This window comes from Lissotriton helveticus, chromosome 7, assembly GCF_964261635.1.
Source record: "Lissotriton helveticus chromosome 7, aLisHel1.1, whole genome shotgun sequence".
NCBI lineage: Eukaryota > Metazoa > Chordata > Amphibia > Caudata > Salamandridae > Lissotriton > Lissotriton helveticus.
Genome location: NC_136068.1, coordinates 825915510 through 825943268, shown reverse-complemented (window position 1 = coordinate 825943268; position 27759 = coordinate 825915510). Strand labels below are relative to the sequence as shown.

The 27759-nt window shown below is 45.7% G+C and overlaps 1 protein-coding gene across 1 annotated transcript in view; it reads left to right on the top strand.

Moving 5' to 3' along the window:
* Positions 1-27759, top strand: part of LOC144769251 (uncharacterized) — a 434380-nt gene that overhangs the window by 309127 nt on the left and 97494 nt on the right. The window contains exons 15-18 of the mRNA XM_078653312.1: positions 9610-9726; positions 16338-16382; positions 16602-16682; positions 20670-20705. Coding sequence (XP_078509438.1) covers positions 9610-9726; positions 16338-16382; positions 16602-16682; positions 20670-20705 — 279 coding nt within the window. The remainder of the gene's footprint in view (positions 1-9609; positions 9727-16337; positions 16383-16601; positions 16683-20669; positions 20706-27759) is intronic.

Here is a 27759-nt window from a genome sequence, read left to right as displayed (position 1 = left end):
GAGGAGCACTTTCGATTACCTTCTGGTTAGCTTTCCTTAAAAACTGTTTAATAAGAACTCTCAGCCCTTCAGCAGGAACTTTGGTGTTTTTTGAAATTATTTGAGAAGAGACACTTAGTGGTTTCTCAACAGTTAGTCGTTTGATTACACATTCGCTTCTCCTCCCTTGCAAGCCTTCCTGTCTCACTGTTGTGCGTTCTGAGATAACATCATACATCGACAGCACAACTTTTACAACAAGTCCAAACATTTGCTTACCTTAAACGACATGCAGTGCTCCTCGTCGGCACTGCTCTGACAAATGGGTGGTGCTTACCCTGTAACTTGATGGCCCCAGATAATGCACATCCCGGCCAGGCCTGCATGTGCAACCCTCCCCAGAAAACAATAGAAGGCACCGAAATCCATGGGCAGCTGGGTCCGATGTGCTTGCAGTTTATTTATTAGCGACACCAATGGTCACTGGATCCACGTGTACCGATTTTTTTAAATTTTTTATAAGAAACATGATGTTCACTCTTGCAGCTGCGTAGGGCGCTACTTTGTTTTTAATTACTGTATCCTCTAGTGTATTGTGAACATAGCACTGTGAGCGAGTCCCAGGCCCGGCCAGGTGGTTAAATTGGCTGGCAGCACCTTTAGCAGCCCAGCGTGCAGGCTTTGTTTTGTTTGATTAAATGGAGTGCCTCATGAATTCATCAAGTCGGAAGAGCTCTAATTATGCGTGACTACAGCAATTTAAAGTGGCAAAGCGGACAACTGCATTAAAATGTGTTAGTCTAACCCCTGATGTGTGGTACTTGACAGGACTGACCTACAAGCTGTCAGGAACTAGATGACCAGCAACACATGATACTTAATGCATCAGAAACCCAAATTCTAACATGTGTAAACTGGTCTACCACCAAGAAACGTTCCCTGAAGCTAATAGCATCTCTCACCACAGTCTGCTAAGTCAGGAATATCAACATCACAATAGAAATAAAGATCTCATTAGCAGCTCAGGGAAATAAGGTAACTAAATCATCATTCCCCACACTCATGATCTGGAAGCCCAATTTCCCTTTCCCCTGGGTTTCCTCCAAGGGTTCGGGCTACCATTGTCCTCATACTCTCCTTACTGGGATACTGAACTCCGCTGTCAGATTCCTACTTCAACTTTGAACAAAGACACCAGCCTTTCAAGTTTCCTTCACTAGCACCCTGTGGCTCAAACACATCTCAATCAAGCATTGGTCAATCCGCAGTATAAGTCCAGTCTCATTGGGGCAAGCGGATGGCCCAGGTAGAGTGACCGTAATGGCTGGCCTAGTTGAGGGCGAGACTAGGGGCCCATAACAAATATCACACCCTTCCCAGCAGTGGCTTCCTTCCATGGTGAGGTGAAGTGTGGCCCCCACACATAGCTGTTCAGATCGCGCCCTACGTCAGTCCCCACTTTGAAGTCCGCAGTAGAGCCAGCCTTCCAGATGGAACTTGGCTGGCATTTGCTGCCCTGGGCCCTTGAAGTTCAGCAGGGCAGGACCATCTGGGGGCCTTATAGGCGGCAGACACACTGTGCCAGACCTGGGGCTGGGTTGCTGGTGGGGGCATCCCCCTCCATTCCCAGCACACAGCCATCACAGTTGTCCCATCTGGATGGGGCAATCGGCCTCAAAGTTCCCTTATCCATGCGGCCTGTAATTCAGAGACTGACTTCTCATGCCGCCCCTTAGAGAAGGTAGCGGGGGTCTGGAGGGTCAGCTGGAGAGCGGAAAGTTGAAAATGGCAAAGAGGAATACTGGTAACACCTACGCGGAATGGCTAAAAATAAAGCATCACCAGTTGCTAAACAGAATACCCTGGACAAATACGCCTAGCCGGGGTGGCCCGCCTTATTGGCGGGGATGGGCAGAAAGTCGCAGTCAATTCCACATAACGTAGCACTTTGGCAGCCATTACACAGTCATGGGACAACATGAATGCCAAGAGAGCAGTGGTGGGCTAGGATATCACATTGCTCCGCCAGGACCTACAAAATGTAGTTGAGCGGATTACCGATGTGGATGCCCGGGTCTCGGGAGGTGAGGACTCAGTACCATCCGTGCAACAAACAGTGTCCAAACTCACCTCTTTGACCAAGGAACTGAGTGCACTAGTGGCGGATGCAAATGACAGGGAATGCCACAACAACTTCAGATTCATCAGCTTTCTCAAGGGGTGTGAGGGACCCCCTCCATTGAACTCTTCCTCGACAAGTGGCTCTGTGAAATTATGCCCCAGGAGGCTCTCTCCCATGTTTTGTGAACAAGCGGGCACACTGGACTTTGAGGCATGCTCCCCAGGGGTCAGGCTCCGACCAGTCATAGTGAAGTTCTTGAACTATATGGATCGCAACTCCATCCTTAAATATGCTCGGCTCCAGTCAAAATCCAGTATCAGTCACATACAGTAATGATTTTTCCGGTATTGCTCTCGACTGGTGCAGCAACAGCCTCAATCCTTTCAAACAGCCTAAAAAAGACTACAAGAGCTGAATATATAATATAATCTTCTCTTTCCAGCCAAGATGAAAGAAATCTACCAGTCAGAGTCGCTCTTTTTGGAATCCCCCGGAAAAGGTCTTTCAGTGGACAGATGAACAGATTCATGTGCGACCTCACAGTCCTGTGAGTATTGATTCCCATTCCCCCTCAACATGAAGGAAAAGGGTAACCCCCAGGACCCCGGATGAATGGCCGCAACAGATCAACCTCAACCTGGAGTGGCTCTAAGTGATCTACTGACAAGCAGGATGCAGAGAAGGGGCCTCACCCTCCCAGATGTCCGGTGCAGAATCATCATAGTGACAAAGACAAGGATCTTCACTCATGATGAAGCCTCTGGCAGTTATAAAGAATATGCTTCTATAGGTGGCAGTGAGCATACACGAATAGTTCCTGTTTTAAGAACATTTCTTCAATGTTGGGTATGGGTATCCATTGGGGCAGGCGGGGAGGCCTGGTCCTGCGGACTGTCTAAGGGAACATGAGTTAATGGTATGTTGGACATGGTTAAGAGAGGTGCCGTCTTTAGGCAGACCAAGCAGGCAGGGGCAGACGTTCTGCTGTTACAGGAGACGCATTTCAATGAGAATAAAGTCCAGTGTCTGGCCCGGTACAAGCAGGTCTAACATGCAAGCTCTGCAAGGGGTTCGCAGGGCACTGTCATACTGGTAAAAAATACATTCCCAGTCCCTCACACTAAGACAGGGTCAGATAGATATGGTCAATACATAGCTGTGATGGATACGCTCTATGACGAGATCCTTACACTCTTTGAGTGTATATACCTTCCCCTTAGACAATCTTACATTGACCTAATGAGAGGGCTATGGGGAGGCCTTACAGTGCTGGGGCTGCCCCAGAGGTGGATAGGTGGCCCCCGTTGGAGAGGGCCCCAGATACCGGACTTACTCATCTATCTTCCTTTATAGCGGCTTTGGATTTGACAGATGTCTGGTGTGCTCATGCACTGGAGGGGGGCTACACATTTTCTTGTCTGCTCACAGCTCCAACTGTCGTCTTTATTACTTTTTGATTCCACGCTCTTATATATCCACAGGATATCAGACATTATGGTATTACCAAGAGGCCTATACGAGCACTCACCAGTGGTGCTCAGGCTCCGAGTGCGCTTCCGGTGCAAGGCCTTCCTCTGCGCCTCCCACTGTGGACTGTACAAAGTCCAAAATACTGTGAGCACATGTAGCCCTTCATTGACGACTATTTCACACATATTGTGGGTTTAATAAGGTTCTTGGTAACGCTGTGGGAGGCACTGTAAACCACATTTCGGGGGGCAGGCATGGAAGAGCGACAGCGTAGTAGTTAATGGGAATTGACCGAGCATGAGACCCAGATCAAAGACCTGGAGGAGAAGGGACACAGTGGAGATGGCCAAATGGTGCACAGACAGCTAGGCCTTATCCAGAAGCAATAGCAGCAGCTTTTATTAGATGAGGCCAAGTTGGCTTGGCAGGCGTCCCAAAGTTGCATATATCAATGGGGGGGGGCAAGTCGAGTCAAATGCTCCGCAGATTGTGTCAGGGTGTACCCCGCTTGCCCTCCTTTCCGACAATCAAAGATGGGTCAGGTGACTTGCTCACTGACTCATAGGGGATTGTGAACAGCTTTGCCAAATATTTCAAGGAAGTATGCACTAAGAGGGAATAACTAACCAGATCACAGTTAGAGGAATTTATACAGGCCTCAACTGATCGTGCGTCCTTGGATGCTGGGCTCACTGTTAATGATCTCTCCACAGCATTGGCAGGGATGAATGTAGGCATGGCCTCCGGGCCTAATGGGTTCCCGGGTGAGTTTTTTAAAGCATATGTGCCAAAGTTCCATGGCCATTTACTAGGGCGGATTCAATTAGCGGCGGCCGCTGCAATCCTGCCCCAAGACTGGTGCATTGCTGAGATTGTGATGTTCCCAAAACTAGGCCGGGTAGCAGACGAACATTCTTTTAATTGCCAAATCTCCTTGCTCAACCTGGAGGTCAGGATTTTTGCCAAGGTACTAGCAATAGGTTGATGCACCGCATTCCGGATCTGGTACACCCAGACCAGGCCGGCTTTATTCCCCACTGGGTGACCCGTCATAATATTTGGCGCGTCAGTAATGCACTCACACTGGCGGATAGGCTAAGGGAACTGACATTAATTCTCCTGCTTGACATTGATAAGACATTTCACTTGGTCAGCAGAGAATAATTGTTCATCCTCCTCACATGCCTGAACTTTCTTACCTTAAACTGCTCTACACAGGCTTAATGGTGTCGGTGCGCGTAGTGGGAGCTACTCGTGGTTTCCAATACTTCGGTGTGTTAGCTCAACTGCTTGTCAAGCACTATTCATTTTGACCCTTAACAGGAAACAGGTGTTTGACAAGATGTTTTGTGCTGTCCGCTTGAGACTTTAGTGTGTGTTGAACAGGAGCTGCACTACCACTTTCTTCAAACATCTCAGGCTTGAAATGAGGCAGCTCCTCTAATGGATACAGCACAGACACGGCTCAGGATAGTGCAGCACTAACAAGTACAAAGCAGAATTGCTCAGGAATAGGAACACAGTATATGGGCAGGCAAGCGATAACACTTGTGAGAGTAGGAAGGCAAAATCACATCATTGAATGGCTGAAGGATGGACCGTGAACCGTGTTTGGGGAGATGGGAGAATTACTGTAAAGATTTTGGATGTCAGAGCATACCAGAGAAGGGGGCTTGAAAATGTTGCACCAAGTATGACACCACTGATTGAAGCGCTTTTGAGGAGAACAACATAGAATAATAATCATGACACCAGCATTTGGGGTATATACCAGTATTTTGGGTGAATCAAAGGTGTAGAGGTGGTGTGAGACTCACAGGGGCAAAGAGGACCCAGAACTCCATAGTATTGGTGAGTGCATGCTACTCGGCATGGAAAACATGACAGTAGGAGGAGAAGCAGTGGATTTTTTCTTGGATAGAGTACTGGAACTGATTGCCATGTTATTTTATCATTTATAATGAATAATTTACCAAAAAAGGATATTGCACACAAACTCGAAGTCATGTGTTATCTATTTAAATACAGGATGGCTACAAAACTCCTAGGAGGTATGTAACATCAATTTAGTGAATAATTACCGGTGTCTGAGGCCACAAAGTAATCAGATTTAAATGTAACTTATTGCCACATCATCACAATCACCCCCTCTATTGTCTAAATATTCGCTTTAGGTTACACACCTTGAAATTGTCACGGGCGTACTATAAACACTTCACTCTAATTTGGGCAATGATGCATGCACTGGTTTACATTCAGTGTGAGTCAGTTTTGGAAGTTCAAAAGCAGGGACTGCCTTTTTACAGCATTAAAAAATGTCATTATTATGCAAGGGAACTGCCTTCGTGCTTAGAACTCGATCGCTTAGAAATAAACAGTAAAACCACAGAAAGATGGGGCGTTTTTGTCATTGTTCAATTAAAATGAAAACCAGTTTGTTTTCATTAAAAAGTTTCTCAGGCTAATGTAACTTGCAACAGATGGCCTGGAGAGGGTTTACAGACATGGTAACATTAACTAAGGTGCTCTCATTATGCCAATCTACTATGCAGATGAATATGAGCATATGCGGTTTCACGGACTGAATATTTTTGAAAGGCACTGAATGTCCCTTTATGGAAACCTTTAAGCAACAGAGGGCCTTTAAAAAGATCTTTCTTTTTTTATCGTTCATGTACATCTTTCCAACTGGATCCTAGACACAATACCCAATTCGTGCATTCTGAGATGACGTCTTGTACAGATATTATCTTTTCTTTGAGGTTGTATTTATTAGTATTCATTTTCTCGAGCTTCTCAAAAGAAGGGCTGTAAAAGGGTGGCATCATGGGATGTAAAGCATGGTTGCAGTGGCTGATATCCTATGGGGGCTGTGAGGTTTGAGCAGGTAGTACCTAAAGTATGTTTTGAGGAAGCCCAGGTTCGAAATGTTCCAGAGGAAAGGAGACATAAGTGAAAATGGCTGAACTTTGAGGAGGCACGTCGTAGATTTGGGTATTTTAGGTTTGTTACTGAAGAGGGAGGAAGAGTGGTGGGCAGGGCAGTAGAGACGGATGGCATTAATGAAATGATGGGGGCTTCCTGGACATGGATGGCTTTGAATGCCCTACTTAAGAACTTGTAAAGGATTTCAAGTACATTGGGAGCCAGACTGCTTGGCATGTTAGAGGTGAAGGTGGGCCTCAAGCAGTTGACAAATGGCAAAGGGTGCAGGTGGCAAAGTTTAGGTTTCTTTACAAGATTTGGAATGCGTGCTGGTGCAGATTGAGGGTGAGGGTTGTGCTGTAGATTCACTTACTCATGACTATAGGGGCTGATACACAAAAGTATTTATGAGAAGTAGTACTCCTGTAGTATTGTTTGAGGTTCTCTTGCGTGTTTTGGGGAATTGGCCCTGAAATGTCCAACTCCCTATTAGTAGCTGTGCACAGGGGGCCCATTCCTTTGGATTTGTCCCATATCCCAAAGGCATGTAAAAGTTCTCAAGAGTACCACAGGACTACTACTTTATGCACTCCAAAATCCCTTTGTCAATTGGCCCCAAAGCATAGGGTAGAGTGAAAGTTAAGATTTTTATGATGTGGTGCAAGTGGGAGTGGGCAAACATAAAGTTTACGAAGATGAAAAAGGTGGCCTCCATTTGCTCTCAGAAGGACCCCTGACATTATGGAACTACAGATAGAGGAAGACAAATGAAAAACGTTTGTAAGGAGTTGGAGATGGCCTAACTTTTAGGAACCAATGAAGAGGAGACTTACAGGATCTCAGTCTTGGCAGTTCTATGCATTAAGGAGCGAGCACACATTTATTGTGGCAATGGCAGAAGGCGGCCAAGCTGGAAGTGAGACCACAAAGGAGGAGAAGCAGACGCAGATTTGAGGGTCTTAGATTTAAATGAAGTACTCAAGTCTTCATTACTTTGCATAAACTGATCTCCTCCCAGCTCTGTTTACCTGCACTGTCCATCTACAGGCTCGATTAATGCTGTGAAAATAACACCGTCAGCTGAGGTAGAAAAATTAAGTCCTGATTGGTAGCTCAAAATAAAATCATCTTGAACAAATTATACAAAAGACATAGAAGGAGGAACACATGGTACAAGCAATGAAGAACGCGTTCCATACGGTGCAGAATGTTATGCTGCGAAATGAGGCGATTCACCCCGTCTCTGTACGGATTAGAACCGAGGTACAGGCACGGTCCGTGGGAGCCATGCTGCCTTAGGGCAGAGCACAAGGGCTGGGAAAGGGGTTTAGGAAACCAGACCCTTGTCAGTTGCAGGCCAAGGTCCAAGAAGCATTCTAGTATCTAACAGACCCGTTTAGTGGTGTCTGAAATTCCATCTGATCTTTTCAGAAGACATTCCATATTGATGGGAACCTCAAGGCCATCATAGCAAAATCCTTAACAGTGCTCATTTGATCATACGTAATGGCCCTATAAAAGGATAGGCTCCTTGCATGATGCATACATTTGTGCCGGCTCGACAACAGTAAACATTAATAGTTTGTGTCCTTTTGAACTGTACCGTGGCAGTCCTGCCTCTCTGTTTCCACCTATTGGAACGCATTAAACTAAGAAAACTCTAGTCGCCACCCGGAAATGGCTGGTGTTTGCAAATCTCTGGTGGATAAACTTATGCTGGAAGTTGGAATAACCAGAGGCCAGCATACTGAGCTGACAAGTGTATTTTCTCAAATTAAACTTATGTTGCATTTTTTTTATATATTCCGGATTTAATTCTTCAATTGGACACGTCCTACTGTATTGCTTATACTAAGAGTTTGGAAGCCTTACCTTACATGGCGGTCTGAAAGTGTGCGATTTCTTGGAATACAATGTTTGTTGAATGGACTGAAGAGGCGGCTTTGCCTTTCACGCATCTGTTCACTATTACCTTAATTGTTGTGTAGTTAATAGAATGCAAAGGGTTGTATCTACTAATAAAATATTGTACATACAATTTAATGCTTTCACTCCACCATGTGAGTTTCCTTTCAACGTTATGGGTAGCGTTGTGTTTTGACATGTCCGTGAGGTACATTTTCACATTGTTACAAGTTGTGCAATATTGATCAATTAATCCTCTTTAGTCCATTCAGACTTATTGTCGCACACATTGAGTAATTACTCAGTAGAGGGGTTGCTTGAAGGCAGCACTTTGAAATTCCCATAGGTTAATTATCCGTGCATGTATGTGCAATTTTCTGCGTGCTGTCTAATGAATACTACTACCATGTGCACTTGTTAAAACTGAGATGCAGCATTGAATATCTTTTGCAAAACACCCTCTTTAATTTTCTCGACATTGCCCTGATATACAGAGGTATTTAACTGCAGACGTCTCTTGCTAATAAAATGTGTCTGAACAGAATGTATGACGTTACAATGCATACGTTTACAATGCATGCTTTTACAACGCAGTTTTTACATCGCAACATCCTTTGCAATGCATTCTTTTACATAGCATGGCATTACATCGCATTTTCAGAAACTACCTTTACAACGCGTTTCATTACATCGCATTATACCTTTACAACACATACCATCACAATGCATACCATTACATTGCATTTAAGGTAAGTGTTGGATAGTATAGGGGTAATAATTACTATTCTAACCCCAGTGAGTGCAACAGTAGAGTAAGTGTTGGATAGTGTAGGGGTACAAATTTGTATTCTAGCTCCAGTGAGAGCAACAGTAGGGTAAGTGTCGGATAGTGTAAGGGTACTATGCATTGTAATGTTATGCGTTGTAATGACTTGCGATGTAATGCCTGCGTTGTAGTGACATGCATTGTAATGACATGCATTGTAGTGACATACAATATAATGGCTGCGTTGTAATGGCATGCACTGTAAAGGATGTTGCGATTTAATGACTGCTATGTAAAGGTAGTGCGATGTAATGACTGCGTTGTGAAGGTTGTTTCCCATCTGAACATAGACACAAGTATTGCATGGAATATATTTATAAACTACGTGCTTAATCATGTAGACCGTCGACAACTAATATCTGCCATGTTTTATTCCTCTCAGGGTCCTCCGGGTCCGCCTGGCCTTCAAGGGCCACCTGGCCTCCAAGGAACTCCTGGCCTCCAAGGAACTCCTGGCCTCCAAGGACCACCTGGCCTCCAAGGCACTCCTGGAATGAAGGTTTGGTTTTTTTTTTTTTGGTTTTTTTTGTCCTCATAAATGCCACCAGATATTGTCAACTCTAGATGGGCTTTTCTCCTGGCCTCTGACACGGACTAACTGTTCCCGCCCTGGCTGCCGTGTATAGCCGACGAAGATCGCCCAGAGGTAGGTCGTTACCTTGTCCCACTCCCCTTCGTGATGTATCGGAACCTTTGGGAGGACAGGACCACAGAACCTCTGGCATAATCATTGGACATTTTGTGTACCTTGTCCGTTATCTCTCAGACCATGCAATTAGTTGGGACCATATTTTTACAGCACTCTCTCCTCCACACAGTAGGTCTAAACGACTTACAGCCATAATGTTCTTAAGACAGTTTGCAAATCGGGGAGGACTTACAGATTTCCACTCCCTGCATATTTCCCTTCTGGCAATAACAATGACATAAAAAATAAACTGTGAGATGCTGTTACTGACATCGTAATCCGTAGGAAGACCAAAGAATATTAATCTAGGGGAAAAGGTGACTGGTATGGATAGAACCTCTTCTAGAAACCCACACACCTGATCCCAGTAGTTGGTAATTTCGGGGCAGTCTACAAACATATGTCTATCGTCCGCATCTGGTGACCTACATCTTAAGCAGACATATTCTTCTGCCGAGATCCTTGACAATTTGGCAGGAGTCGAGTAAGCCCTATAAGCTGTGAATAAGTGGTTCCTCCCAAGATTAGATGGTTTTATGGTTTTTTGGGAAATTGTGCATGAATCTATCCAGATCTTCAGCATCTCTTCAGGATCCTGGGTGGCGGCACTGGCCCAAAGCTTGGTGGTATCCGCTCCTAATTCATCTTTCGCCTCCACCAGTGCGTTGTACCAAAGGGACACCTCCCCTTTCTTCCCTGTCGCCCTACTGATAAGTCCCAAGATCGGAATTTCGTCCTCATTAGCCCAGTATTGACTGCCCCACCAGGAAGACAGCTGATAGAACTTAAACCTAGAGATGGAACCCCCAGTTAGATTTAAAAGAGATTCCCAGCCTAATAGTTTGGAATCATTGGATAGGTCCCCCCACTTGGTTAATCCTGCAGCTCTCAGAGGAAGAGCCAGCCGATCCAGTAGGCAGTCTGGTGTACCTGGAGAGTCCCAAATGGGGGCTTGGGAGTGATAGTAGGGTATATTCAATATTCTACGTATTGCCCTCCAGATGTTGAGTGCTGTCCCAAGAAGCTTCAGTCGAACCTTCTTAAAAAACTTCTGGTCCCCGAATTTGTACAGAAAAGACTCCCGACCTTGTGGCAGGTCTGATAGCATGGCCTGAAAAAGTCTTCCGTGTGAAGAGGAGTCTAGTTTGTTTGCCAAGAGTCTAAAATTCTTAAATTGAAAAGCATAGCAATAAAAAAGTAAATCGGGCAAAGCGAGTCCACCCAGTTTTAGCCCCTTTCTTAATTTCCGCCAGGCAATTCTGGGGGACTTAGTAGCCCAGATAAACGAGCCAATCCTTCCTTGAAGATTAGAAATATCTTTTTTGTTAAAGTGCAAGGGGATGGCATTAAAGAGGAAAGTAACTTTTGGCAGTATTATCATCTTGACTAGATTGACTCTTCCATAAATGTTCAGAGGTAAGTTGTTCCATCTAGTCAAGAGCTTCCTAATTTCTTTAACTGCCGTCTGCCAACTACTTTTAGTAATATCATCCAAATTATGAGTAAGCTGAATACCCAGGTATCTAATTTTTAATTTGGCTTCCGGTATCGGGTGCAGGTTGTTCCAACTCATAATATCAGTCTTTTCTTTATTAATTCTGTATCCCGATACCGTGCCAAAATCCTCAGCCAATTCAAATAGTCTGGGAATGGCCTGCTCAGGATTTGATGAATACAGAAGCAGGTCGTCGGCATAAAGTGCTGTCTTAAGGATCAAGTCTCCGATTTTAAAGGGCAGAATCATTGGGTCAGATCTCAAGGAGCAGACAAACGGCTCAATATAGATATCAAAAAGGAGAGGGGACAGGGGGCATCCTTGCCTCGTTCCCCTCGAGATATCCAACCATTCAGTCAGACTGCCATTAACTAATACCCTGGCTCGGGGGCCCCTATACAGTGTCTCAATCCCTCTAATGAATGTGTCTGGAAATCCAAAGTTTACCATGGTTTTCCATAAAAAGAGCCAGTTGACTTGATCAAATGCTTTTGCAGCATCAATCGCCACAATAGTCAGCGGCAGTCCTTGCTGCACTGCCATATCCATTGCTCCTACAACTTGAAAAGTGAGTTCGTTTAGTTGGCGCCCAGGTATAAACCCACGTTGATCGGGATGAATGATGGACTTAATTATTTTTGCCAATCTAGACGTGAGAATGCCTGAATATATTTTGGAGTCCGAATTGAGAAGTGAAATGGGCCTATATGATTCTATGTTATTGGGGTTTTTGTTGGGCTTTGCTATCAGGGTGATGGTAGCTTCTGACCATGAAACTGGGGTCTCCTCTCCTTCTATAAAGATTTTATTGAATAATGACAGTAATGGAGCTATTATTTCTTCCACATTGCCCTTATACAGTTCAGTTGGCAGTCCATCTGGACCTGGAGCCTTATTCCTAGCCATATTTTTTAGTTGGGCCCGTACCTCCCCCTCGGTAATCTCTGTGACTAGATATTCTTTGTCCAACTCGCTCACCTGGGGTAACTCTCTCATGGCCCACCAACGTTCTAACTCTTCCTCCCCCAAGCTATTCTGCTCCCGGTATAGTTCTTCAATAAACCCTCTAGCCTCTATCCTGATGTCAGCATCTTCAGTTAAGGGCAGACCTGAACCCCGCTGTATTAGTGTACTTATACTATTCCTGCATCGTTCCGTTCTAGCTTTCCAGGCAAGGAGAGAGACACACTTCTCCCCATACTCGAAGTTTCGGAGTTTACTCACTTCCCACCTGTCCTTGTTTTTTTATCAGTGCGTGCTTTAAAGCCACTCTGTAGCTCGATCAGCTCTTTTTCGAGTAGTGGGATCCTACCCCTATCTTCCAATGCAGCTAACTGTAGTTGTTGTTCTTTAGTTTTGATCTTTTCAAGGTCAGATCTATCTTTTGCTTTCATAAGCTTTCTTTTTAAGGCCATATACGACCCAAGGACACCCCTCAAGTAGGCCGTAAGTGAGTCCCAGTCAGTTGGTTCCGAGGCTGTATGAGCATTAAATAAAAAGAACTCCAGCAGATTTCCCTTGGTTTTACTTTTGATTTCATCATCTAAAAGAATCGTTCTATCTAAAGTCCATCTATATGTTGGGGGCGTGACCTTAAGATCGATTTTCAGTTCCACAACCGAATGATCAGACAAGCCTACTGGAATATGAGATACTGAAACAATATCTGACAAGAAAGCTCGGTCTATTAAAAAAAAGTCGATTCTAGAGTATTGTTTATACTTCTTGCTGTAGAAAGAGTATTCCCTGAGATTTGTTGACTTTTAGCACCACACCTGCTGGTAACTTGCCTCTTAAATATGGTGATCTATAAGAAAGCCATTCAATACAGTGAGTTCTTGGTCATCTCTCAAGTGCTGTTCATCCCAGACATGTTTCTGGTCGGGCTACATGGCTAGAAGGGCTTGCACACCTGTTGGATGGCTTAAGTACCTTATTCCTCTTCCTTACCATTCATGTTTTAACATGATTCGGTTGACAACTCGAGCAAGTCCGTTTTGTTAAATAGCAATGTTTCCTGGGAATAGAGAGTACTGAAATGGAATTAAAACAAAGAGTGTGAGTGTTGATCAATTGGTAAAGAATAATAAAGCTAAAAAGAGCACAAATCCAAACTCCGATCAGTCCGTCCAGAATTTTTGGTTCTGGTAGTGCTTTGAAAAAATGTACAATCTTAAACATAGGTGAGTCTGAGGTTCTTTGGAGGTTCAAATAAAAGCTGGCTATCTGTTGTGTGATGATTCCTGGAATTTGAAATCGGCGCTAATCTTCTAAGATCAGCTAGTGGTAAACCGTATTTGTTAAATGCCTGCATCTCTTTGGACTCCAACCACGCATAGACTGGTGAATATCTTGATTGCAAACATCTGTTGGGGCTGTAATGATAGTGTCAAAAGCTTTAAACATATAATATTTTAATATCCTGATTTTTGCCAGTTCAAAGAGCATAGTGTGTTAGGGTAATATTAGGCAAAATTAAACTGGCATGATCATTCCATGGACAGGGAAACTGGGTCCTTCAAGGTCTTCCTTCTGAACATAATTAAAGGTTTGCTGATACCCTTATGGTCAATGCACAAGAGCATTCAAGGCTTGCTTTTTGGTGGAATATTGTTCTTATGTCCACAGAATGCAGCCTTCCTGAACTCAGTTGGAACTGAATTTGGTTGTTTCTGACACATAGAGACAACAACAGGAACCATTTGCTGATTCTGAATTTTAGTCAATATCTTATTCATCTTTCAAGGGAGGTGGCCAAGTCACTAGGAAACTTCGATCAATCAAATTTGTGTTGTCCTCTCATGAGCTAAAGCACCCCCTGGCATACATTATAAGGTGCAAGTCACAGAGGAGTTCCATAGCCATATAGAAGAACTGAGCCGAGTTCCTTTATAAGGGTATGGGACTACAAGGTGACTTGCAATATCCTTATTCTGTACAGCAGGGCCTACTTTACCCCCTATAATATATGGTCACGCCATCACCTTTCCCACAAACCACGTAAAATCCATGGTGCGTAGCTCTTTCATATGAAAGAGAGACCATGTTTTCAAACATGAAGAATAAAAATAGAACCTTTAGTGCAAATTTATACACATGAAAACATTGTTATATGTTTATTGCAAATAATAATTAGAATTAGTTCAATACAGTTAGTTTTGTGTGTGTTTTTTTAAACAGTAGTAGCTCAGAATGTGTAGAAACATTCAGAAAGATTCAAACTTTTCTATAATTATTTAAGCCCTGACCTGCCTTTCACATCAGCTGCTGGATCTGTCAACAGGCATTGTGATGTCAGAACTGGACTGTAAGAAGTAATCACAGTTGACTTCTGACGTGATTTCTCTATAATCAGCAACTGAGTGCATCAGAAGTCGCCCATTATCAAGAGATTAGAGATGGGCTTGCAAAATCCCATGTCTTATAGTAACTTTACATACCAATCTATTGTTGCTGAGGTAGAAGGCTCAGATACTATTCATGCTTGGACAATTAAAGTGTGACCTAAACGTCAGAGTTGCTTCGCAGTGGTAGAGAACCACGTTTCATTAGGAAAATTGCATTGAGGTTTGTGTGGTGATATAGTCGGAAATGCCTGCTGCTTGCATGACTGCAGAATGAGATGTGATCGCACGAAGTGATGGGTGCTTTTGATGTGTTTGTTGTGGGATGTGGAGAGTTGAAATATTGAGTTTGCTTTGGTTAGTAGCACATGTGTGGCAGCATGCATGTGGTGTGGAGGAAGGCATAAGTGGCAAGGGTTCTGCCCCTTGCCCTTGACTCTTACTAAGCAATCAAAAGATGCCCGTGTCTTTGTTTGATCTTGGCTCTGAAAAACCTAGAGCGGAGACCAATGCCATGGGGTCGAGGGTGATGAAAGGGGAGACTCGCTACTGATCCACTAATGCAGGTAAAGGTTGCGTTTCTATGCTCAAATGAGTGCATAATAGTTTGTTGGGGAGCGAGGGTACAGTGTCCTGAATTTGAATCCTGGGTTTGATGGCAAAAAGTTTGTACTCTTGATTTGCTGGTGCGAGGTAGCAGAAGGTCACATGGCCCTTTCCACAATGGTGTGCAGAAGCAACAATTGCTGCTAATTTATTCCCACCTCCGGATCCGCAGAAGACAGAGCCACTTAGAAAAGTAACAGGAGGCCTATCATTATGGTACCGGAGGCATCAAAACGATAGGGCCCTGTTACTTGGTGGCATAATGTTAAAGCTTCCCTCATGTTGGTTGGCATTCAGTTTTTTTACTCTCTTTTCATTTACTTTGTCTTGCTAAGATGCAATTGCAGTTGAAATCCATACCGAGCACTCAACAATCTTAAAAAAAAAATAGATGTAATACATTAAATTTTGTGAAAAATAACTTGAAAGCCAGATTTCCTACAGATTAATCTACTGAAAAGTGGCAAAACGTACCCCAAATCCTACTTTTAATACTTTATTGAAATGTAGACTTAGGACATATGACACAATTATCTGTCTCTTACCAAATTTGTAAGAATATGCGTTATGGCAGGTCTTAGGTACAAATCTGCCCAAGCGCATTCACTGTACCCGTTCTGTTTCTAGTGCCACCTTGGAGGTGGGGACTAGAAGCCTGCGCTTCAGTCACCTTTAAGAGCCTGCATCAATCAGACCAATACCCATAAAATCGAGAGAGAAGCCCAGAAATGTGATGCCAGTCAATAGCCATCTTTCCTCCCTGAATGCTGTATCATAGATTCTGCGTTGTTCCTAGCCTAACTCGTACCTCCTATCACTGCTTTTGCTGCCCAGTGTCTTGCACATTATTTTATTCATTGATTCAGTGGTATATTTTGCATCCATGACTCCCGCTGTGCAGAAGGAACCTGCTACCTGACCAGTTCTTGTGTACAGGGCTTTTTTTCTACGTTCTCATGACTTATTCATTTCTTTAGGGAGAACTTGGATTGCCGGGGGCTCCTGGAATTGATGGGGAGAAGGTATGCTTATTATTTAGTTTACCAATACATGTTTTTGTTTCATTTTTGATACAATCTACATAATGTGGTCCATGATCCGTTCTGGACTCTCTGCAATGGGAAGACAGATCTCAAAATAGTCATCCTAACTATTGTAATATTGATATTTGACAAATGTATGCTTGCATTTTTTTTATACATTTGAGTTGACAAACGTGGATAAAATGTACTGTTCTTTAGGGCATAAAGGGAGACCAAGGAGAAGCTGGCCTACAAGGATCAAAAGGAGAACGTGGGGAAATGGGGCTGGCGGGCCCTCCGGTATGTCCCTCTTAATCCTTTTTGTATTTACAGTGCGCTTGTTTGGATGCCCCATTCTGCCCTTCTGTTAGATGAAAAGTGCAAAGGATGAGGTGGTTCTGTACTGTTTATTGACACCCTAGTTTGATGCTATTTTGATCAGTCGTGGATCAAACTTCCAGAGGAACACAAAGCAAGAGACGGTTTTAGGTCAGGAAGACGTATCGTTCAGCCTCAAAGATTCTCCACACAACTGCCTGTAACTTAGTTCATATGGGAGAAAATCTGAGTGCTCTTTGGAGGGACTTTCTGACCCACAATAGAATTAATTTGCATAACCCAACCCCTTCACCTGTCCTGATGGGAGTGAATGTAACCTCCTCCTCTCAGAAGGTGAGGTACTGTTGGAGGGACAGGGAAAGTCGGACGTTGGTAGAGGTGCAAAATTACTAGTGCCAAAATCTAAGCAAATGAGAGCGGTGCAGTAAGGACTATGTTTAATGGCTGGAGATTATACAGAGAACAACACTTTTCCTCCAGTGGTTCCCCGCATCATATGAGAGGAAAACTCCTCTGCCTCTTTAAGTGTAAAAGTCTCAAATCTTAACGGATTAAATAATAATAAGCATGAAAGAAATACCTATTTGCACTCATTATTAGGTCTTATTCGTAAGTAATGTATGTGTAGTTATTTTACTGATCTTGGAAGGATGGATGGCTGAGTTGTCCCTGTCAATCTTTGTGCATGTGACTTGCAGGCTTCTTAAACAATTATGCTGTTAAAGGTCCATCCTCTGCGTGAATTTAAATGCTTTGAAAAGATCTCTATCTCTTAAAGATATAATACAATCTGAAATTCTATAGCAAATTATATCAATCACAAATCACATAGCACTCACAGGACAGTACCAATGCTAAGCCTTCTTGCTCCAGTATTTCCAACAGCTTGACTACTATTTCTACTTCTTGTGCACTTATAAAGCCTGCAAAAGGCATCCAAGCACTGACTACTAAATGAAAAGCTGCATAGTCACAAGGCAACCTTCTACTCAACACTACATTTTAGAAGCAGTGAGGAATCCCACAATGGACATACTTAGATGTCCCTTGCTAACACACTGAGAGGACACTGGATGAAAGCAATTCTCCACCGAGCTTGGGACTGTTCGCTATATAAATATTATCTTTCATATGAAGAATCCTCAGTACACTTCGGGCAGAAAGGGGCTTGAAAAGCCCTTGGGTGGGGTTACCTACCATGTACTGGATCACCTTATATCCTGCCTAATATCAGATCAACGTCCTGCTATTCTAGATTTGGACAACTCCTGAAAACATGGTTGTTTACACAACCATATAAATAAGATTACGAGCTGCAAGTTATGTCCCTGTAACCAGCGCCAAGAAACCGATTGGTGTATGTGCGCTCTATAAATACTTTTAACATAACATAACACATGGACCCTAGCATAACTACGCAAATTAGTGCAGACAAGTGTTGTGCTTAACATAAACCCTCTTATTGCCCAGGCATGGCCACACTTCTGACACTGTTGACCAGAAGAAAGAGTCTATTCTAGCATCAGGCCGGGCACTGCTCTGCATTAACTCTGGAAATCGGGTTTCCTCAACTATGGGCCCGATTCCAATGCAGTTAGGACTGCATCAGACTTGCCTATTCGGATTCCTTTAAGACCGAGCCATTCCAATGGGCTCTATCGGAAAGGAATCCGACTCGGCTTTCCGGATGACTTCCGATGGGCTCAGGGAGCCTGTCCGCCATCTCCGGAGGGCGGACAGTACTCACCCGGCAGGCTCTTTCCGGCCGAGGGAGTACGATGGCAGTTTTCCACTGCCTTTCTGTGCCGACCTTTCCGACACAGAAAGACAATGGTAAACTGTCTTTGGGGGTCCCCAGCAGTCCCCCCATGGGTGGGAGGACACCGAATGGTGGTGTAGGGGGCACAGTTGGAACCCCCCTGTTGATCCCTGCACCCGGTGGCAGGCACCTTGGGGTGCCTGTCACGGGGTGCAGGGATGAACTGCACCTCTGCACTTAACGATGCAAGCATGCATTTTGTTCGGAATGCATGCTCCCATTGTTCATTATAGGATTGCGACCGAACAGGTCGCATCCTACTTTCTGGTCTGAAACCGACGATAAGAGGTCACTCGGTTCCAGTTCCTGACCGATGTCGGATGGACCCCGGTCCATCTGACATCAGAATTGGCCCCTGAGTAGTTGTCTTGTTTTAACCTAATAGTTGAACTTCCGTTAAATAAGGCTAAATATGCATGTAACAAATTTTGTCTCAGGATCCTGTGTAGCTGAACTTTGATTTAGAAACCCAGATGCAGAGCATGATTGGAAGGAAAGTGTTTTGTTTGCACTAGTTTCTGATTCTTGGATTCATTCGAATGGCCCAGCGTCAACATCACAAATTTTATGAGGAAGTTTGGAACCTTGAGGAAAGTAACGTCTGAAGGTGGGGGGTCCAAGGTAGTTGCTGAGAGCTAAATCCAATGCAAGATGTGATGCACATTTATCTCGTATGTTTTCCTTTGAAGCGTGGCATGTCAGTAGCCTTCAGCCTGAAAGAGAAACTGAGTGAGAATATTTGGTGTATATACCTTAGACATTTCTTCTTCAGAATATCAGCTCTGTATGACTTACACTAATTTCCATCAGAAAATCAGGTCTGTATACCTTCTTCTCCTCTCCATCAGAGTATCATGTCTCCTATACAGAGGACTGTAATGCATGGGCATTACAGACCGCCGCATAGGAGAATCCGATCTGTATGCTTGTGCTCCCCTCCATCAAAGCATCAAGTCTGTATGCCTTACATCCTGCTGTCTTGGAGCATCATGTTTGTATGCCTTGCATTCCTCTCCATCTGAACATCAAGTCTGTTTGCCTTACACGTCACTATATTGGAGCATCAGGTCTGTATGCCTTGCACTCACCTTTATTGGAGCATCAGATCTGTATGTCTTGCACTCCTCTCCATCATATTATAAGACATGCAAGTCTTACACTTCTTTCAGTCAGAGCATCAGGAGCAGTATTACATTCAGCAATCGGCCTGTGAACCCATTGTCTGTGCAGCTGGGGAATTGTTGTACTACACAAGAGGCCAGCTTATGTGCCCCTTCTGAAATAATATAGAGTTGGTGCACATATAGGACCAATGATATCTAAAATACTTTTTCTCTGATTTGCATGGGGCTGTGGCCCTAGGTGAATGAGAGCAACATTTTGCCTCTGCTCTTACCCCGAACTATGGATGCGGATGCAAAGGACAAGAGACCATCAGGTGGCGCACTGACTGTGCGCACAAAGAAGTGGGGCACAGTCAGTGCACCCCTTAGGGCACCCCTCTGGAGAAGGGAAAGGGTGTCCATGAACACCCAAGAAAGCCACTTGCAGGCAGGTGCAGTTGCACCCTCACGTGCCTGCAGTGGGATCTCCATCCTTTGAAGTGGAGGCGTGTGCCACCCGCACAGTGAAAAACGGACCGGCGGCTTCATGCAGTCTCTCTGTCTATTACTAATGTGCTGCCCCGAGAGCAGGCACCAGTTCACAGCTGCCCCCGCAAGTAGCGCATTGATTGTAATTGGGTGCACTATCCCTGTTTGAACCCCGACCACCTATTTAAAGGTGTGCCGTGACACAAGCAGGGACAGTGTTAAATCATACAGACCTAGGTATCTATACCTTACACTCATCTCCTTTAGGGTAACAAGTGTGCAGGTGTGCATGCCATGCACTCCTCTCCATCAGAGCATAAGTCACGCAGGCCTTACCCACCTGTCCTTCAGAGCAGGGTGTGTGTATACCTTAGGCTCCTTCACAGCAGAAGGTGAGTATACCTTACACAACTATCCTTCACAGCATCAGATACTCATGACTTGCACTCACCTCCTTCAGAACATCAGGTGTGTACGACTTGAACTGACATCTGTCGACAATACCAGTATATTAACTGTACATGGTGTATCCCACAGGGAGTTCCTGGTGCAAAAGGAATGATCGAGACATTGGTAAGTTATGCATTGAGTGAATTCTATTGCAATGTGATTCAAAATTCCATTTATTTTGCTTTGCGTTTTGAGGAAAATTGAAAGGGGGATGTTGTGATCCTTGCCTTCTGGCAGCTGTGTGGATTCTGCAGCTGTCGACACTGCCAGACATGCATTTCCAGCAAGCAATCTAATCAGTCACCAAGCAGAAATGTATTTAGACATATACTATGGTGTAGTGTCTGCATTTATATAATGCTTACTTCCTAACCATTAAGCCTATGGCTAACGGTAACTTCAGTGACCTTCTGAAACATAGGTGCCAAGGATGGCACTTTAAGTAGCTGCACCTTCTGATAGATACATCTGCCAGTGGATTCCTCACCTTGTGAATATCCCCCTTGCGTCAGCAACGTTCGGAAAATTCTTCATAGCACGCCGGCGTGGATGACGTCATAGGAACGCAGCATTGAGCGCGACTCCGTCTGACGTCACCGACTCCTTATTAGGCCTACGTCGGCGTGATGACATCAGTTCCCTTTTTTCCGTGTCGTCGACGCTAATGGTTTCTGGGATCTTCTGTGATTCAGATAGTGACTTTGTAACTATTTGTGTGTTACTGTTTCTGTTCTTCGTCGAAGATGTCGTCGAAGAAGACGGGATTCAAGCAGTGCGGCTCGTGTGCCAGGATGATGTTGATTACCGATCCACATGAAGATTGCTTGTGGTGTCTGGGGTCGGATCATGATGTCAAGGGCTGTCGATCCTGCTCTAAGATGAATCCTAAGGCTCTGCGAGAACGGGAGGCAAAACTTCTACTGGCCAAAGTTAAAGGTAAACAAGCCAAGAGATCTTCGAGGCCAAGATCTAGACGCTCCAGATCGAAGCCGAAGTCGCGATCGAAGTCGCGATCGAGATCGAGGTCGAGGGCCAGATCGGAGTCGGCGTCGAAGTCGGCTTCTGGACATGCTTCGGGATCCTCGAAGAGAAAACGCAAGAGGAAAAAGCATACTTCTCGGCATCATTCTGGGTCGTCGGACTCGAAGAGGAAGTCTTCTCAAAGACATCATAAGGACTTTGTGTCTCCTTCTCCTGTTGGTGAGCCTGAAGGTGGAGCCTCGCCGTTACGGTCTCGAGAGCATTCTCCGGATCCGGAGTTAGAACCGAATCCGGTTTCGGGTTAGTCTTCGGAGCATGAAGAGGTTGTGGAAGTTCCTCAGACACCGACTCCGGAGGATGACCTGGAAGGTCAAAAGGGTCAAGAGGAGCCGAATCCGGAGCAGTCTCCTTCGGAGCAGCCATTGGGTTCGTACCCTCCCTTTCCTGGTCAGGACCCTTCGTATTTCCTAAATGCCATGTTTGGTGTTTATGCAAGGGCAATGTACCCCACTGGAGCACCTGCGGGTCCCATGAGTCCCTTGTCATTTAACTTGGGTATCCCCCAAGCTTATGCTCCGGCGCCTTTTCTACCATTTATGCCGGTGCCATATCCTCCTTGGCTCGGTACGGCGCCGCCGAGGTCATCGACTCAGTTCACGGCTTCGCCGGCTCCGGAGCGACCTCGGGATTTGGATCGGGGCTCGACGCCTGTTCCGGCTTCTCAACCTCCAGTTGTTCCAGTTCCTCGTTCGACGCCGGCTCTGACGCCGTCAGTCGTTACCGGATCCGACGACTTTGATTCGTCTGGAGTGGTCAAGGCGTAGAGCCCAGCGTCTCTTGGAGGAGAAGGAATATGGGGAACCTGAAGTGGAGGAAGGCGAGCTTCAGGAGCACGAGGATTGCTTTGAGGATCTGCATAGTGCAAGTAGCCTGGAACTTTCTCCAGAATGGGCGTTGCCTGTGGTTTCGGATGCACCCTCTAGGGATGTAGTGCCATACCATGTTGTTATCAGAAAGGCTGCTGAATTGCTAAATTTGACTTTGCCTACAGTGGATTTCAAATCTAATATCCTCACGGAGGTCTTACATTCGCCTTCTTCAGTTGTTGAGCCGACTCTGCCATTCACTGAGGCTCTGACTGAACTGATTTTAGAGGTCTGGAAAAAGCCTTTGTCTGCACCTGCGGTGTCCAGATCAGTGGCGAGACGATATAGGGTGGCACCTGGAGACCCTGAGTTCTTGACTTCTCATCCTTCGCCGGAAAGTCTGGTGGTGCAGGCCGCTTGTTCGAACAGGTCAGCAGGCTCTATTCCCCAGGTTCCTGGAGATAAGGACTCCAAGAAATTGGATCAAGCTGCTAAAAAGGTTTTCTCCTCGGGTAGCATGGATTTGAAATCCACAAATGCTACATGCCTACTAGGAAGGTATGTGCATGCCTTAATGGATTCGGTTAAGCAGTTGTCAGCTAAGCTTCCGGAGGAAGACAGGAAAAACTTCAACGAGGTTGTCTTGGACACTCAGGCGGCAGCCCGCCAGGTTATTCAGAGTGGCATGGACACGGCGGACTCTGTGGCTAGAGTGATGGGTTCTTCAGTGGCCACCAGAAGAGCCGCTTGGTTAAAGTCTTCAGAGTTTTCCGCAGACGTTCAGGCTACTCTTATGGATTTGCCTTTGGACGGCATTGGACTCTTTGGAAAGAAAGCGGATACGGCTTTGGAGAGGTTCAAAGATAGCCGGGCGACGGCTAGATCTTTGGGCCTGCAAGCGAAAGGCTCTACCACCAGGAAGTTCAGGGGCTTTGGCAGGTCCTCCTTTCGTCCCTTCAAACAAAGCCAACAACAGCAGCAACAACAGAACCCTCTGTACAAGTCATACAAAGGAAGACAAAGGAGTCGTGGAGGTGGACGTCAGGTCTCCTCCTCCTCTACTTCCTCCTCTAATACCCACCCCCCACCTACAACAGCAAAGCAGCCCTAGATCCGCCATTCCGGATCATGCAGGTCCGGTAGGGGGTCGGCTTACTCATTTTCTACGGGATTGGGAACCGGTTACATCAGATCTTTGGGTTCTCAATCTCGTAGAAAATGGGTATGCACTTCCTTTTCAGGAGTTCCCTCCCAATTATCCTCCTTGCCAAGGTTATTGTTCGGAGGACCACCTGCTTCTCCTGCAGGAAGAAGTCCTGGCACTGTTCAGAAAGGGTGCGATAGAGGTGGTTCCGGAACAGGAGAGGGGTCAGGGGTGCTACTCCCGGTATTTCCTGATCCCCAAAAAGGATGGCAGACTTCGGCCAATCATGGATCTCAGGATCTTGAACTTGTATCTGAAACAGGAGAAGTTCAAGATGCTCACTCTTGCGCAGGTTCTTCAAGCGCTGTTGGAAGAAGACTGGATGGTGTCGATCGACTTGCAGGATGCTTATTTCCACATCCCCATCCTGAAGTCGCACAGGAAGTATCTCCGTTTTACGGTAGGGTCGCAACACTACCAGTTTGCGGTCCTTCCGTTTGGACTTACTACTGCGCCTCTAGTTTTCACCAAGGTGATGGCAGTGGTGGCAGCACATCTCAGGAGGTCGGGAATACCTGTATTCCCGTATCTGGACGACTGGCTGATCAAACCGAAGTCGCCAGAGAAGGTGCTCCTTCATCTGCAAGAGACAACTCAGTTGTTGCACAGGTTGGGTTTTTCGATAAATGTACCCAAGTCTCACCTGGTGCCCTCCCAGCACAACCTGTTCATAGGTGTGGTACTGGACACTACTGTATGTCGTGCATTCCCTCCACCTCAAAGGATTTGCGACATACAAGAAATGATTCCTTTATTTTACAATGGAGCGGTTGTTCCAGTCCTGAAGGTCCTTAGTCTGCTCGGTCTGATGGCTTCTTGCATTCTGTTGGTCAACCATGCACGCTGGCATATGAGGGCACTCCAGTGGTGCCTCCACAGGCAGTGGTATCAGCACAACGGGGATCTCAGGGAGTCAGTGAGGATCTCCAGAGAAACTGCAGCGGATCTGTCTTGGTGGGGCGTGGAAGGCAATCTGTCTCAAGGAAAGCCTTTCCAACTGCCTCCATCGGTGGCCTCAGTGATAACGGATGCATCCACTCTCGGGTGGGGTGCTCATCTGGGGGATCTGGAGGTCAAAGGTCTTTGGTCTCCAGAGGAAAGGTTGCTTCACATCAACCTTCTAGAGTTGCGGACGATACGTCTGGCGCTCAAGGCCTTCCTCCCTTCCCTTTGCGGTCAGTCGGTTCAAGTCCTGACGGACAACACGACCGCGATGTGGTATATCAACAAGCAGGGAGGAGTAGGGTCGCAGTGTCTTTGCAGAGAGGCCCTGCGTCTCTGGTCCTGGGTTCAGGACCACCAGATTTGTCTGATGGCAAATCATCTGGCCGGAGTTCTGAACGTTCGCGCAGACAGTCCCAGTCGGCAGTTCTCAGCCGACCACGAGTGGAGGCTTCACCCAGAGGTGGTTCGTCACGTCTTCCGGACGTGGGGAACTCCTCGGGTGGACCTGTTCGCCACTCGCGAGAATGCTCACTGCCTGTCATTCCGCAGTCTCCAGTATCTGATGCAAGGAGCTTTGGGGGACGCGTTTCAGTTGAGTTGGGGAAGTCAACTCCTTTACGCGTTTCCTCCCATACCCTTGATTCCTCGGGTTCTGAGGAAGATTCGCCAGGACCGGGCCCAAGTCATATTGGTCGCCCCGGATTGGCCAAGAAGGGTGTGGTACACGGACCTACTCCACCTCTCCTCTCACCCGCCGCTCCGTCTCCCTCTCAGGGTAGATCTCCACTCTCAGATGGAGGGGCAGGTTCTACACCCCCACCTCCAGACATTACACTTTCATGCCTGGAGATTGAACGGGGCAACCTGATTTCCTTTTCTCTCCCTCACGATGTGGTGGATGTCATTCTTGCGGCCAGGCGTGACTCCACCAAATCCATCTATTCATATAGATGGTCTAAATTTGTTGTTTGGTGTAGGGAGAAGGCTATTGACCCTTTGAGGGCTCATCTGTCCGATATTTTGCAGTTTGCTCTTTCTTTGGCGCAGCAAGGATTTGCTGTTGCCACAGTCAAAGGTTAACTTTCGGCGTTGTCGGCATTTCTCTGTTTGCCGGATCAGCCGTCTCTTTTTAAATCGCCAGTGGTTTTGAGGTTTCTGAAGGGCCTCACTAATAAGTTCCCTCCTTCTCCATTTATCGTGCCTCAATGGGACTTAAATCTTGTCTTAACATTCTTGATGGGTTCTCCCTTCGAACCGTTACACAAGTGTCCTGTGAGGTTTTTGTCTTTCAAGACGGTCTTCTTAGTGGCGATCACCTCGGCAAGGAGGGGGAGTGAGCTTCAAGCTCTTTGTTCTAAGCCCCCATTCCTGACCATTCATGCTGATCGAATGGTTCTTAGGACCAGGGCTGCTTTTCTGCCTAAGGTGGTAACTCCCTTCCATCTAGGACAGTCCATTACCCTTCCTACATTCTATCCTCCCCCTCACCCTTCCAAGGAGGAAGAGAGACTACACCGTCTGGACCCTAAGAGGGCGGTGTCTTTTTATCTGGACAGAACAAAAGACTTTCGGTTGGACGGCCAGCTGTTTGTTGGTTTTGCTGGCTGTCGGAAGGGTAGAGCAGTGCACAAGCGCACACTTTCCAGGTGGATAATTCTGTGCATCAAGATCTGCTACTCCCTGGCGGGTAAGGACGCTCCTGAGGGTATAAGAGCTCACTCTACCAGGGCAAAGTCTGCTTCTTCTGCATTGTCTAGAGGTGTACCTGTTTAGGACATTTGCAGAGCCGGACTTGGGCTCTGGCCTCCCTCCACACTTTCGCGAAGCATTACTGCTTGGATACCGAAGTGAGGAGGGATGGCCACTTCGCGCGCTCTGTCCTCCAAGATTTCTTGGTGTAGCAAGGTGGACAGCCTCCTCCGGGAGTGGGGACTGCTGTGGGACTCTATTCACAAGGTGAGGAATCCACTGGCAGATGTATCTATCAGAAGAACAAGTTACTTACCTTCGGAAACGCTTTTTCTAGTAGATACAGTATCTGCCTGTGGATTCCTCACTGACCCACCCGCCTCCCCGTTGTCCACTCTGCTATACCTGGGTTTATGTTTTCTTATGTATATTTATACCTTTGCTACGAACTATGTGTGCAGTTCTGATTTGTATGTACTATGTACACTGTATATATGTATTTTTGCTGTCATTGGTCCGTCCGGGTGCCTCGAAGGCACGGAAAAAAGGGCGGAACTGATGTCAACACGCCGACGTAGGCCCAATAAGGAGTCGGTGACGTCAGACGGATGTGCGTGCGATGCTGCGTTCCAATGACGTCGTCCACGCCGGCGTGCTACAAAGAATTTTCCGAACGTTGCTGATGCAAGGGGGATATTCACAAGGTGAGGAATCCACAGGCAGATACTGTATCTACCAGAAAAAGCATTACCGAAGGTAAGTAACTTGTTCTTCTCACACACATACAATTATTTGACGTTTGCAGTGCTGCAAATAATTCCTTCCGCATTCCCGAAAAAAACTTCTTGCTTCTGCATTGTAATTTAGTATGCTGATCGTCCTTTGCCGTGGGCTCAATTAATTCGTTTTTCCTTATCTTGTTGGCATGTTCATTGAGCCTTCATCCTAGCAGCATCAGGGGCGCAGCTTTGTCAGTAAGATTGGGGGGTGGGGTGAAATAATGATTTTCCAACAATCAGGCTGGCATGTAATGTTAAAATACATTATACAAGAAGCAGAGTGCATGAGAGTGGGTAAAGAGACAATGGAAAGGAAGACGAATGCGGATTGGTAAGCGTAGTAAGTGAGAGAAAACAATATTTTGTAGGAATAAACCACATTTTTGAAGACTTTCAAAACAGAGAGGGAAAGAGTATGTGTGTTGTTTTTGTCTATGTAAAAAATCCAGCTAAAATCTGACAGACACCTCACCATACCCGACTGAAAACACCTGGAACCAAGTATTTACCAGAAAAAATCTTTATGAGGGAGGTGTAACAACCCAAACATGCCCCCTGAAGCTACGCCCTTGAGCAGCATTGATAAAATCATTGCCAACTTCGATTGGGTAATAATGCCTGAAGAGACGACTCACTATCCATAAAGATGCTGTAGATGGACCAGATTTTTATTGCTTTTATTCTCTTAATTGACCACGCTGTCTCGCAAATTA